The sequence below is a fragment of the Suncus etruscus genome, chromosome 2 (assembly GCF_024139225.1).
Source record: "Suncus etruscus isolate mSunEtr1 chromosome 2, mSunEtr1.pri.cur, whole genome shotgun sequence".
NCBI classification, from domain to species: Eukaryota; Metazoa; Chordata; class Mammalia; order Eulipotyphla; family Soricidae; genus Suncus; species Suncus etruscus.
The window spans coordinates 119,236,743-119,251,863 of NC_064849.1; the positions used below are offsets into that span (position 1 = coordinate 119,236,743).

The following is a 15,121-nucleotide window of genomic DNA, read 5'->3' on the forward strand; positions in this document are numbered from 1 at the left end:
AAGACCTTTATTTCTTTTTTAAGTTTTTTAATATCAACTCAAGAGTTGATATTGTTTTTGCCCTAAGGTAGATGACTTGGATGACCAATTCAAGGAAGTTCACTTAGTCCAACTTAATGAAGCTTGTATCTTGTAAGAACTGGCAGAAATACTGGTAGTTCAAGCAAAGTGCTATTTTCCATTCTGAGCAGATATTGTAGGAATAGAATCCAGGTGAACTTTTTCTGATGTCTCTAGTAGAACTAATAAAACTGTCCTGATTTCTCTGATACAAGGAAACAAGTTTATCTCCAAGTTTTAAATATCAATGATCTGCTTATAAGTTTCAAATGTTTATCTCCTACACATATTTGCCTTAACCTAAGATTAAGATATTTCCTCATCTGTGGCTAATTGAAATGTCCAAATTAGAACCTCTAATACTTTTGCTTTTTCCTTCCCTCCTGAATGAGATCTCAGATCCAACTACAAGTTGGACATATGGAGGCTTTCCCAAATTTTCAAGGAAATTTTATATGCCAGCAGGAAGGATGTCTGAGAGTTCACTCAATTCTGTCCTGTCCTCTGACCTTTCCAGATCAACCTTCTTAATTGTTGGGTTGACTGGATGCTTTTGTTGGAAGCTTATACTACCAGCAGTTTCTGATCTCCACTAAAAGAGCCAAAGGCCCTACCTAAAGAGACATCATTTTCAACCCTCCCCCGAGAGATTTTGTTTACAAAGATTATGTTTGATGGCTATGGCTGATGGGTGGTCTGGAAGAGGTGAAGTGTGTGTTCCTCTAATGTGGAGTGAAAAATGCAGCTTCAGTGACTGGAGGCACTCAATAGACTGAATGCATTAGTGACTCAATACATTAGTCACATCTACAAGAACAAAAAATTGTCAATTCTGACTAACATCAGTAATTAATTTTTTTTGATAAATTATATAATTTGGAGGTGGAACAGAAATCAGAGTCTCATACATATGAAGCATGCATTTTACAGTTACTCTCTTAGCCTATTGCATATTGGCCCAATATAATTAATAATGGAGTATTTACAAGTATGCTATCACATAAAATATCTTTAGTAATTTTTAATGTATACATTTTCGATGTTCAGTAGGATAAAATGGTAAACCTTGGTTTATTGTAACATGTCTAAATTTTAGTATCTTTTCTTACCTATATTTAGGAATGTTTGTTTATGGTTTATAAATAAGCAAATAATCTAAAATTAGCATTGTATTCCAGAATAGCATTTGCTTAGTATTTAAGATTTCCTGTTTCTCCACCCCTATCTAGTAATTCCTGAACCCTCTACCCAGGCTTGTGGCACCTCAAATGTATTTTTCATGTTTCTAGGTGGGATCTCCCTGGAAGAAGCCCTGTAAACAGTATAGAGACATTCACGCCCCCCCCCCCCCTTTTCAGTTCAGGAATCACTCCTAGTGGGCTTCAGGGATCAGATGGGATGCTGGGGATAGAATCTAAGTAGGCTTTTTGAAAGGCAAATGCCCTATCCACTGTGCTATAGCTCAGGCCCCACTTGCTCCTTTTTAAAAATAAAAATCCTTTGTATCTCTGGATTGCTAAATGTTTCTCTTCCCCTCCCTCTTGTCCTTATGCTGTTTACCTGAATGTGCCCAGTGGTGTCAAAGCAGATTCTGTTGTGGTCAGTGGTCCCCAATCAGCCTCGGGGCTAGGGTCCACATCTAGGATATCAATAACACCATCTGCTTCATCCTTTAAATGTTTAAGCAGAAACCCTATGTATGCTGATAAGCAACAGCATTCCTTCAGAGAATTCATGCACATAGATTCTGCACCTTAAAAGGCAATGGAATTGACAGCCACTGCCATGTAAACAAGGCTTAGCTTCACAATTTCTCTGAAAGAGATGCAAGCTAAGCTATTAAAACCATGTGTATACCAAGTTGAAAATTCTGGGTGCTCTTAGGAGGGGATAGGTAAATCCTCACCTGCAGAAGACTCCAGCAGTCACACCATAGAAACCATGTCAATTACCCATTGCTTTATACCATTGCTTTATAATTAATTTCTGTAGAGATGCCAAGCTGACAAAAAGTTCAGGCACACAGATTTTCAGACTGAAAACACTGGGGTCTTCTCAGAGTAGGGGCAGAAAGCTTCCCCCAAGCTTCTATACTCCAGGAAGCCCCACTGGTCACATACACATCACACAACCACCACCATGACAAAGCATCACAACTTCACTACTAATCTCAGAAGAGATACAAACGAGCCCACTGAAACTCTGCATCAGCCCAGTTCTACAGATCCCGAAGGTTCTGGAACAGTAGGCTGAAACCTCCAAATTCCACAATACTTACAGACCAGTTGAAGCACACCAAATTAGATGCAAAAGTAGGATAAAAGCAATAGTACAGAGGGTAGGGTGTTTGCCTTGCACGTGGCTGACCTGTTTGGATCCCAGACATCCTATATGGTCCCTCAAGCCCTCCAGGAGTGATTCCTGAATATAGAGCCAGAAATAACCTCTGCACACCGCCAGGTGTGGCCCCAGAAGTAGAAAATAACAACCAAATAAAATCATATCAAAGCCAAATAAGCTCAGTAAACAAAAATAACACCGAAAGTTCAGCTAGCAAAAGAAACAGCTTAGTAAACATTCAGGCTATGACTTTAATGATCCCATTCTGAAATATAACCACTTTCACAAATTTTCTTTTATTGAAATATATTTTGATAATTCCATTATCCATTTTGTTGTAACAAGCAATATAAATAAATACTTTTGTGTCTGCTAAGTGGGAAGGTTTGGTGGTGGGTGGAAAAATGGAGACAATTTCACACTGGTACTGTGAATGATGTCACATCATTGAATGTTCAAAACAACTATGTTATGGGCAATTTTGTAAACCATGTTATTTAAACAAAGTAAAGAAAAATGTAAAGATCAATGAAATCACCTATTCAGGATTTTTTTTTGTGGGGATTGGGGGCATGAAGGGGCCAGGAACCACATGATCCTTTTTTTTTTTTTTTTTTCATAAAACACTGAGCCACAGTATCTACTGATGGGAACCTCTTATATTCCAATGAGTTGTGGAATGAATCACTTGTAAGAGTAGCAAGGAAATAACAACCAGACCAGAACGAAGTTTGTGGTGTGTTATGATTCCCTTAGGCCCTCAGACTTACTTCACGATGGTCTTGCACACATGAGCAAGTATTCAATGGTGTTCTGAGAAGATCATCTCAAGAATGATACCAAATTCAGGTAGAAAAAAGAGAAGTTTTATGGAGTGCATCCGGGAATAAAAATCATCTGAGACACTAGGTACTTTCATTTAACTAGAATGAATGGCTTCAGTGCTTCTCAATACTGTCTAGTCAGTGGACTAGACTTGTCCCATGGTAACAGGAAGTTTGTCACTCCTCATTGCCTGTAAAGAGACATTTTAAAATGTACCAAGTTTTCTACACACACTGATTGTCTATACTGTGCCCTAAGCTTCACCAATGTAGGAAGAAATGCTGAATGTCTCCTTTATGTTGATAAATCATGGTATTACCTTACAAAAGCAAAACAATATAGTAGCCCTTCACCAAGAATATAGGTTAAATAGGACCTATGATTGTTAGGTTCAGTTAGGGAGACAAAGGTAGTTTAAGGATACACTATTTTCTTTTGGTAACAAAGCCTTGTTCATTGTGTCATGTTTAGATTTGTTTTTTATTTGTCTATTTTTCTTGGGTCACACCCAGAGGTGCTCAGGAGTTACTCCTGGCTCTGCACTCAGAAGTCACTACTAGCAAGCTCAGGGCACCATATGGGATGCCAGGATTCGAATCAGGGTCTGTCCTGTGTTGACTGCATGCAAGGCAAATGCTTTACCGCTGTGCTATTGCTCTGGTTCACATGTTTAGATTTGTATCTAGGTTTTTTCTAACTTGATATTGTACAGCAAGATAGCTCAGACCTGTAGTTATTCATGAAGAAAAGCTTCTTATCACAAAACCACAGAATCAGATCAGAACCCAAACCACAGAACATCATACCATATAGGTCCAGAGGCAAGAACAAATCCTACCATATACAGTGAATGCGCTCCTTTGTATCTTGACTTACATTGAAATATCCAACTTTCCCTGAAACAGTACACCTACCTATTGCCATGAGTGCTAGCCAAGAAATTATAACTATTTCTTTTTCTTTTCTTTTCTTTTCTTTTCTTTTTTTTTTTTGTTTTTGGGCCACACTCAGTGGTGCTTAGGGGTTACTCCTGGCTGTCTGCTCAGAAATAGCTCCTGGCAGGCATGGGGGACCATATGGGATTCTGGATCAGCTGCTTGCAAGGCAAACGCCACTGTGCTATCTCTCCAGGCCCAGGAAATTATAACTATTTCTGTGTCAGGGAAACAAACCTTGTGATTCATTTATAAGGTCCTACCCTTGATAGGACCCTGGTAGGATCAGGGCCACTGAAGAGGCAGTTTTGAGAGGATGGGGTCATGCTCAAACTTTTAAGCAGTGTTTTCTAGGAAAGGAAAAGGTGAGGCAGAATAGGTTCAGTGAATGTAAGGAATGGATTACTTGAAGGCCTTTGGTAGGCCTGGGTTATAGGTATTGTTCTTAGTTTTCTCCTACTCAGTCCAGGGTTGATTTATTAGGGAAAGGAGAAAGGAGAATATTGATATTGACTTGGTAATTGAGAATTTAATAAAAGTAACAGTTGATTGTAGACTGTGAATAAATAGATTTATTTACTAGGAATTCATTTAGTCCCCAGAGAGGTAGTATCATCAGAACAAGCCCATTTAAAGCCATTGTATAAAATGTACAGAAAATAAGAAACTTTAGTTAATATACTTAGAATTGTCAAAGTATAGAAGAATTTCTATAAGCTGTAACAAAAAAAAATCATGAAAAACTTTAACGAAGTAAAAGCTCTTTTATGTCTATGTCTACATAAATCCATAAAGGGCTCTAATATAAAAGAACACACACTTGGTTAAGAACTTGTATCGGAGGGCCAGAGAGATAGCACACTAATTAGGGATTTGCCTTGCAAGTGGCCAACCTAGGACCAACAGTGGTTCGAATCCCTGCATCCCATATGTTCCCCTGTGCCTGCCAGGAGTGCCTGCAAGCAGGTTGGGCATTTGCCTTGCACACAGCTGACCTGAGAATGACCTGGATTTGATCCCCAGCATCCCATGTGGTCCAGGTCTGACAGGAGTGATTTCTGAGCATAGTCAGGAGTAACCCCTGAGTACTGCTGGGTGTGGCCCCCAAATCAAAACAAACAAAAAAAGCAATAAAACAAACACATGAAAATATTTGGTGAAAAAATCCATTATTTTGGGCTGGAGCCATAACACTGTGGTAGGGTGTTTACCTTTCACGCTGCTGATGCAGGATGGACCTGGATTCAATCCCCAGTGTCCCATATGGTCCCCCAAGCCAGGAATCAGGAGTAAACCCTGATTGTCACCAAGTGTGGCCCAAAAACCAAAACCAAAACCAAAAAAAAAAAAAAAAAAAAAAAGAAATCCGTTATTAGGCTCAACAGTCAAACACTTAAGAACTCAATAACTGCATACTTGGTATTCAAGCTCACAAAACTTTCTTTGCAAATGTTCCACTGATAAAAATCAGAAAGGGAATTCAAGATAATCATGTAATCATATTATGAATATCATAATTTATGATAATCAAGGGTGGGTATTAATATAACAATAAAAGGGGTAATAAAAGAAATCTTATAACATTTTGCATTTTTAATTGTTTGTTGTAGGGACACGCTGGGCTGGGCTCTCAGGGGTTATTCCTGGCTCTGTACTAGGAATCACTCCTGATGGTGCAAAGGGGACCATATAAGATGTTGGAGATTGAACCTGGGTTCGCTGTGCATGCCAGGCTCCTAACTCACTGTACTATCTCTTTAGCCTTAACATTTTGTATTTAAACAAGATTATTTGAAAGAATTTTTTGTACTTTGATGAATAAAGAGCATCTTAGTAATATCTTATCAAAAATTTACAGAGCTTTAAGCATGAACAAAAACTATCTAAAGCATTAAAAGGAAATAATAAGACAGGAGAGAGCTCAACAAAACAAGTGCTTGTTTTACTTTACATGGCAGTGGCCATGGTTTGATCTTTAACAAGACATGGTCCCATGAACCCAGAGTTGTAAGTGGCCTCTCAGGATGGCTGGATATGCCCCCAAATCAAAAATCTAAAAATCAAATTCCACTTTCTGAACAGATAGCCCAATGGGATGAGTGCATTCTTTGCACGCAGGAGGCTTGGGTCCCTTGAGTAGTGTAGGGATAATTTCGAGAGCTACTGGGCTGGGCTCAAGTCAAAGACTTCTTCTGATGCAGTTTTTGGATTGTGGGTAATGAGTCCAAAAATGTTTAAAAAGAAGCTTCAATGAGGATGAGCATAAGTGATAGGATGAATAAAAACGAGCAGCTCACTGTACAGCTTGGAGGAGAAAGTTGGTGCTAATAATCTCTACACACTGATTCTCTGAGAGTGCAGTTCATTGTCAGACAGGGGAGGAGGCTTCAGGGCCTGGCCAAGGTGGGCAAAGAAGCATTATTTGTCTTCAAATAGGGGCTGGAGAGGGTGTGTTTTAATTAAAACAAATAGGAAACTGGGGTCAGAGCAATAGCACAGAGTTAGGGCATTTGCTTTGTACACGGCCAACTCGGGACAGAACTGGATTCGATTCCCGGCATCCCATATGGTCCCCCAAGCCTGCCAGGAATGATTTCTGAGTGCAGAGCCAGGAGTAATCCCTGAATGCCTCCAAGTGTGGCCCAAAAACCAAAAACAAAATAAACAGAGCACATAGAAAACTGTTATAGGATTTTAAGGATATACCAATCTAATTTTAAATTATGGGAGGAAAAATACCCAACCTATTCAAGGTAATTCAGCTGCCATTGGAAATGTTTCTTAAAAAGCCCACCCAATAGTTTTATCTGAGAAATTTCACCAATGGAGGCACAAAGGACTAGGGACTGATAATCATCCTTCCTCATCACTGCTGCTCCAAGCATCTTCAAATGCAGGATTTAATTGTGATTTGCTTGTCATCTAACAAAAGAGAAAAGAGAAAGAGTCAATTATTTTCAGCTCACAGTATAGTAATCTAAGATATAAAATGAATAGCAACTAGATTATTTTGGGGGAAGGTGTTTGGGCCATTAATTAGGCAGTGCTTAGGGATTCTTCCTGACTTTGTGCTCAAAAATGACCCTGGTAGTGTTCAGTGAACAATATGTATCATACAGCACCCCATAAGGTCCCTGAACATGGCCAAAATTTATCCTTGAGCACAGAACCAGGAGTAAACCCGGTGCACAGCTGAGTGTGGCTCCTAAAAAAACAAACCCCTAGATATTTAAGTAAATTGTGGTGTTAACTTGTAACACTATATTATTAACAAATAGACTTTTTTTTCTTTTTTTTGGTTTTTGGGTTACATCCGGCAGCACTCAGGGGTTACTCCTGGCTCTATGCTCAGAAATTGCTCCTGGCAGGCTCTGGGGACCATATGGGATGCCGGGATTCGAACCACTGACCTTCTGCATGTAAGGCAAAATAGATTTTAATGGAAAAAGTATGCAATAAAAGTGAGAAAAAGAAAACGGGAAGCTGTAAGTTGAAGCATGATAGAACTGTTAAAAATATGCAAGAAGGGCCGGAGAGATAGTCCAGAGGTAAGGCATTTGCCTTGAATGCAGCAGATCCAGGGATGGTGGTTCGAATCCCAGCATCCCATTTGGTCCCTCAAGGCCTGCCAGAAGTCATTTCTGAGCATAGACCCAGATGTAACTAACCCCTGAGCGCCACTGGGTGTGATCCCAAAACCAAAACAAACAAAAAGCACAGAAAAAAATGCAAAAAAGAAGTAGTAAAATAAAAATAAACAGAAATTAGCTCAATTTTGAAATTCATATTCTTTAGATATTTTTCTGAATTTCTCAAATGTGCTATTACAGGCATCTTTTTTTATTTACAATCAAAATAGATATTTTAGTGGGTCTTTTCCATATAATGTAAATGAATAAAACCTTTTTTGTGATGTAGAAGTAACTGTATAATTTTCATAACAAATACTTTCTTACCTCATCATTGTCAGGCACTGGCTCATATAAGGATGATACCCAAGCAAGAATATTGCAGTCTCTGCTACCACTATAAAGTTCCTGTAACACAGAAAACAAAGATTTAATTATGGATTAATTAGCTGGTACCAACATGAAAGTATACCAAATATTTAAATGATTATTTGTTTAGAATGTTTTCAATTTTTTATTTAAAGCATTATGATTTACAAAGTTATTCATAATTGTTTTAGACAATGTTTTAATCTGTGTCAACATCTCTTCAACAATGTACCTACCCAGAGTCCATTTTATACCTTCCCCCAATCGCTACCCCCACCTGCCATCATAACAGGCACCCTTTTCAGTTTTGTTGTTAAGGTTGAGGTCTCATGATTTCAGCATTGTTGACGTAAGTGATTATTTCTTGGGTTAGTTAAATTGTATTAACCATTTCTATTGTGTAAAGAAATGGGCTAATGACATTTTTTTTTGTTTTAAGCATGCTAAGGACCACCCTGCTTTAATAAGCAGTCATTTGTATTTTATTAGTATTTGATAGGATACTATCAGACCTGAGTTCTACCCATTTGGTCCCCAAGCACCACCAGAACTAATTCCTGAAAGCAAAGCCAGGAGGAGTCCTGAGCACTGCTGGGTATGGTCCTAAAAACAAAACAAACAACAAAAAAGAATCATATGGACTCCAATCCCCTATATTGGTGAGATGAAAAAATGGTCAGCACTTGAGACAAAAAAAAAAGGGGGGGGGTAAATTGCCATCAACTCAAAGTCAAGTTTGAACTGAGCAGCCATGGCTTAAAAACAAGTAAATTTTTGACACAAACATAAATCAAGATACCAAATTATTTAAATCTTTTCCAAAAATATTTTTTTTTTTTTTTTTTTTTTGGTTTTTGGGTCACACCTGACAGCGCTCAGGGATCACTCCTGGCTCTACGCTCAGAAATCACTCCTGACAGGCTCAGGGGACCATATGGGATGCCGGAACTCGAATTACCATCCTTCTGCATGCAAGGAAAATGCCCTACCTCCGTGCTATCTCTCCGGCCCCTCCAAACAGATTTTTTTTTAATTTATTTAATCAAGATTTAAAACTTGTAAGTAAATGGATTCTATCTGCAAAAGAATTTATCTAAGTTGGGTCATAGTATTATTCTGATTCACATATTCAGAACATCTAAATGTCTATGCAACACTATCTTCTAATTAAAAAAAGGCCTACCTGAATAAATTGTTGGATTCCTATAACCTCCCAAGATTGAGCCAAAATGATGTAGAATCCCTGAATAGATTTAGCATTACTGAAGAAATTGAAATGTTAATCAAAAAATTTCCCCAAAACAAAAGCTCAGGCCCACATGGATTCACTATTGAGTTATTTCATACTTTTAAAAAAGACCTACTGTCAATTCTTCTTGGGTTCTACTAGGAAATTGAAGAAATAAGAATATCTCCCCCCCCCAAAAAAAAAGAATATTCCCAGTTTTGGGCCAGAGCAATAGCATAGTAGTAGGGCATTTGCCTTACATGTGGCCAACCCAGGACAGAATTGGGTTCAGTCCCCAGCATCCCATATGGTCCCCAGAGCCAGGAGCAATTTCTGAGCACATAGCCAGGAGTAACCCCTGAGATTCAATGGATGTGCCCCAAAACCCAACCCCCCAAAAAACATTCCCAGTGTCTAGGAAACTAGCATCACCCTAATACCAAAAGCAAACAGAGACACCACACCAAAAAAAAAAAAGAGAGAGAGAGAGAAAGAGAGAGAGAGAGAGAGAGAGAGAGAGAAGAGAGAGAGGGAGAGAGAGAGAGAGAGAGAATTACAGGCTGATATCTCTGATGTACACAGATGCAAAGGTCCTCAACATAATACTAGCAAATAGGATACAACAATGCATCAATGAGCTCAGACACTATGATCAAATTGGAATCACTCCAGGGATGCAAGAATAGTTTAACATATGCAAGTCAATCAACATAATATACCATATCAATAAAAAAAAACCTATACGATCATAGCAATAGATGCAGAAAAAGATTTGACAAATTACAGCATCCATTCAGCTCTCAACAAAATGGGAATTGAAAGAATTTCCTCAATAAAATCAAAGCCATTTACCTCACAGCCATGGCAAACATTATATACTCAATGGAGAAAAACTAAAAACTCTAAGATATGGCACAGGCAAGGTTGCCTACTCTCACCACTTCTATTCAACTGCCAGATCAATTAGGCAAAAAAAGATTAGGAAAGGCAATCCACATAGGAAAGGAAAAAGTCAAGTTCTCTCTGCAGATGGCATGACAATGTATTTAGAAAACCCTAAAATCTTTACAATAAAGCTTCCAGAAATAATAGAGCTGTATAGTAAAGTGGCAGGCTACAAAATTAATGAGCAACATGTAGCTTTTCTATATACAAATAATGAAGAAAAAAAAAGCTATTTAAAAAGAAACAGTCCTATTCAGAACTATGCCTCAAAAAAATCAGGTACCCTGGAATGAACTTAACTGAAGAGGTAAAGAACCTATACAAAACAAACTACAAAAAACTACTTCAAGAAATAAAAGATGACACAGGAAATATCCTTTGCTCATGTATTGGGAGGATAAACATACTTCTCAAAGCATTGTACAGATTTAATGCAATCCTTATAAGGATACCCATCCCATTAAAAAAACAGATCAATCAATCATTAAATTCATATGGAATAATAACCCCCCATAAAGAGCTAAACCACTTTCCCCAACTTCAAACTGTACTATAAAGCAGTAGTCATTAAAATGGCATGGTAATAGAAATAAAGACACACCTTCAGATAAATGGAATAGATTTGAATATCCTAAGATAGACCTACAGTGTATGATCAAATAATCTTTGATAAGGGACAAGAAATATGAAGTAAACAAGGAAAGTTTCAACAGTGGTGTTGGAAAAACTGGTCAGCTACATGCAAAAATGTGAATTAACATCTCTCTTTAACACTGTGCACAAAAGTCAAATAAAAAAGGGATGTCTGATGTCTGCATCAGGTCAGAGAGGAAGATGTACTTCAGCCTCCAGAAGCAGCTCAGGGTGTGTGGCCCTTCATGAATGCTACTGGGGCTCAGGACCACTGCTATTATATAAGAAGATGGGCTTTGGAGCCCAAATGGTCAGAAAGGAGGGGCTCTGGCTGCTTCCCTGCCTGCTCATTAGCAGCCAACTGTATCCCTATACCACGTGGATTAAACTTGACATGGACAGGTGACAACTTCCTGAGGAAAGCTTCTTTACAGACATGCCTTGCTGGGACCGCCTCTCTCTCTAACTTCTTGGCTGGCCAAGCTCCTTGTATATAGTTGAGCCTTGGGAAGTAGGTGAAATAGGCAGTGAGTGTCCAGTGTTCTGTGCCATGTGGTTCCACTTGTATTCTGCCTCTGGTCTCCTATCTGGAAGCAGGCTTAGGTGTCGGGCTGGCGAAGCCCTACACCTCTGGGTGAGAAACCTGTATACTGAGACCCCATAGCTGTGCTCTGGGGTCCCTTACACTCAAAAGCAGTATAAATAAGCCCTCAGCTTTCCCATCTGAAAAAAAAAAGGAAGTAAAGACCTTGATATCACACCTGAAATCTAAAGGTTCTTAGAGGAAAATATAAGCAGAATTCTCTATCACATTGAAGCTAAAGGCATCTTTGAGGATAAAACCTAACTGACAAAACAAATGGAAACTAACAAATGGGACTTTGGTCACAAAGGAAATGGTGACCAGGATACAAAGACGACCAGTGAAATGGTAGAAACTATTCATCTAATATCCATCTGCAAAGGGGTTAATATCTAAGATATACAAGGCACTGGAAGAGCTTAACAAGAAATAAATATCTAACCCTATCCAAAAACGGGAAGAAGAGATAAACAAAAACTTCTTTAAAGAAAAAATCAGGTGTCCAAAAGGCACATGAAAAATGTTCCACATCATTTGTCATCAAGGAGATTCAAATCAAAACAACAATAAGATCCCACCTCACACCACAAAGAATATCAAAAAGAACAAAAGAACAAGAACAACCACTACTGACATGGATGTGGACAGAAAGGAACTCTCAATTCATTGCTGGCGAAAATGTCTACTGGTTCAGACATTTTGAAAAACAATATGGATATTTCTTAAAAAACTAGAAACTGAGCTTCCATATGACACACCACTCCTAGAAATATATTCTAAGGGCCCAAAAGCACAATGCAGAAAAGCCCTCTCCTTTCTTGTGTTCATTGCAGCACTATTCACAATAGCCAGAATCTGAACACAAACTAAGTGCTGGAAAACAGATGAGTGAATAAAGGAACAATGGTACATCTACACAATGGAATACCACTGTTAGGAAAATTGAAGCCATGAAATTTGCTTATACATGAATGAATACGGAGAGTATTGTGCTGAGCAAAATGAGTCAGAGGGAAAGAGAAAGATACAGAATGATCACACTCATTTGTTGGGTTTTTTAAAAAAGATAGTTGGAGATATTCAAAGGCAACAGAGATAAGGGCAGGAGGACTCGTCCATGGTAAGAAGCTTGTCACAAATAGAAGGGAATGCAGAAAGAAACCACTATGACAATGTCAGTTCGAAATTATCACTCCAGACAAGAAATAGTTGTTGAAAAAAGAGAGTAATTGTCATGATACTCCTTCAGTAACTATACTGCAGATCACAGTGTCTAAAAGAAAAAGAAAAAGAAAATGTCTCTCACAGAGGCAGGCAGAGGGAGCAAGAAGAGGGGAAGAACAGAAGGGAAGTTGGGGCCCTGGAAGCAGGTAATGTGCACTGTTGAAGTGTGTTGGACACTGTATGGCTGAAATTCAATCATGAGCAGCTTTATAATTGTATCTCATGGTAATTCAACTAAAGGATTTATATTTTAAAAAATCCCATCACCAATGTGAATTATAAGCATAATTCATTAGAATAAATATTCTTTAATGTATGATGAGTTTGGTATCATAGCTGGATTAAAAGGTAATTTTAATTCCCTTGAGTATCATTCTTACCTGGAAATTAGATTGAAACACACAGCAGTCAACATTTTTATAATGTCCCTTAAGCATAGTTATCAGTTCTCCTGAGTAAATTGTATAAACAGCAATGGTGCTACCATATGGTACAAAAACAAATTCTGAGCTGCAGCCACAGGAGACAGTAAATTTCAATCCTTTTCGACTATCATTACAAACTTTTCCATAATTCACCTGTAGGATGTAAGATTAAAAGGTTACTCATTTCTTGAATTTGAAAGACAATACTCAGGAAAAATACTATAAATATTGTAACATATTATTAAAAGGTCTTTACTAAATCTAAGAGGAATAAATATTTGAATGGAACATTTTTTCTATTAATAATATAATTATTATATAAATGCAAATTATGGCAACATAGAAAGATCATTTTAAGTCATTTAGCCTAAGTATAAACTCTACAATGTGTTACAAGCTGGAGTTGGTGACTGTCTATGACCTTTCCTCCTTGCTTCATGAATTCCAAATATTTACTATAAAAAATGATGTGTAATAAACATTATAAATCATTAAAGCATTGTAGATGAACAGGTTTCTTTAGGTTATAATGTCTTACTGCACAATATCTGAAAATATTCTGGCTTTTTATTTATTTTATTTTATTTTTCTCAAGATTTTGGTTTCTAGAGGAGAAAAGATTTAATAGATTTCAGATATAAAATTAACTTATAATTCTTTTCACTGTTCAGGGAATATATACTGCTGGTCATAGGTGAATACCTAAAAGATACTGTCACATAAATCAGTGAAATAGTGTAAGATTTACTGGATGTCAACATTTACTGTAGCAGCCAGACAACATGTTAAATATTTTTATATGTATTGGTTCATATAATATGCATGACAGTACTGTGGAAATGGTACTATTATTTTACTGAAAGAAAACACAAAGGTTAATTCCACTAAAGTTTTTTGTCTAGTAGGTGATTGAATCAAAACCAGTCTAGACTACATAAATCAAAAAGCTTGGTGCCACATTACTGCAAGTTATTTTTCTTTTACTCCACAAAATGATCATCACAATCTATTGTAATGCAGCTTTGGGAACTCTAGAAATATCTAAGGTAAATGAAAGAAGTTAAAGAGAATTTGTGCTTCTACTTGAAAGTGGAGAGTGGCTGTAATAGAAAGAATAATATTTTTTAAAATATTTATCTTTAATATTTTCCACTTGCAATTCCTTTTTCACCTAAGTAATGGAACACAGGCAATGTACAAGTTAAAGAAGTGAGGTTCTAAAGCAAAAGCAGCAGACTATGGGGCAGATTAAAGGGCGAGAGAGCATGGTTAATTTTAAAAACCACTAATAGTTCGACATTGGCTGACAGGAAAAATTGGGAGAGTTGAAGTAAGCAAAAAGAAAGCACATCTCCAAATGTACCCAAGACTAGTCTTGACACTAAATTGTTTCAGTGTCCTGCGGTGGAGAAGAACTGATATAAAATTAAATTCTTACTTTTTTCAAATTTTTTCCAGAAAAATATGGAATGCTTCATGAATTTGTGTGTCATCCTTGCACATGCTAATCTTCTCTGTATTGTTCCAACTTTAGTATTGTGCTGCCGAAGTGAGCACAAATTCTTACTTTCTAGCTGTATAAAATCATAAACTCAGGCAAATAATTTATTTTATGTCTCATACATAATACACCGATTCTAGTGCCATAACATTCATTTTTGTTATTATTTTTTGGTGGTGTCAAGGATTCAAAGCAGAACCACATGTAAAGCATGCACTCTGTCAAAGAACTAAATCCAGTTCATTTTGGATTCTGTTTATATCATAGACAGCATAAACTACAATTCAGAACCATAAACTACAATTATGCCTACAGAAGAACATCATGAAACTCATCACAAGTTTATTATTTTATTTTATATCCTAAAGGTTGGAGGTGGGACTGGAGCAATAGCACTGTGGTAGGGCGATTGCTATGCATGCAG

The 15,121-nt window shown here is 37.5% G+C and overlaps 1 protein-coding gene, 1 long non-coding RNA gene and 1 pseudogene across 5 annotated transcripts in view; all 3 read right to left on the reverse strand.

Moving 5' to 3' along the window:
• Positions 1–15,121, reverse strand: part of LOC126001558 (uncharacterized) — a 998,123-nt gene that overhangs the window by 25,188 nt on the left and 957,814 nt on the right. The gene's annotated exons all lie outside the window — the stretch shown is intronic.
• ERCC8 (ERCC excision repair 8, CSA ubiquitin ligase complex subunit) overlaps positions 6,845–15,121 on the reverse strand; it is a 47,954-nt gene continuing 39,677 nt past the window's right edge. Inside the window, exons 10-12 of the mRNA XM_049768799.1 lie at positions 13,152–13,349; positions 8,117–8,197; positions 6,845–7,082 (exon numbers count right to left, since the gene is read on the reverse strand). Coding sequence (XP_049624756.1) covers positions 7,014–7,082; positions 8,117–8,197; positions 13,152–13,349 — 348 coding nt within the window. The 3' untranslated portion in view covers positions 6,845–7,013. The remainder of the gene's footprint in view (positions 7,083–8,116; positions 8,198–13,151; positions 13,350–15,121) is intronic.
• On the reverse strand, positions 14,655–14,752 carry LOC126002277 (uncharacterized; annotated as a pseudogene).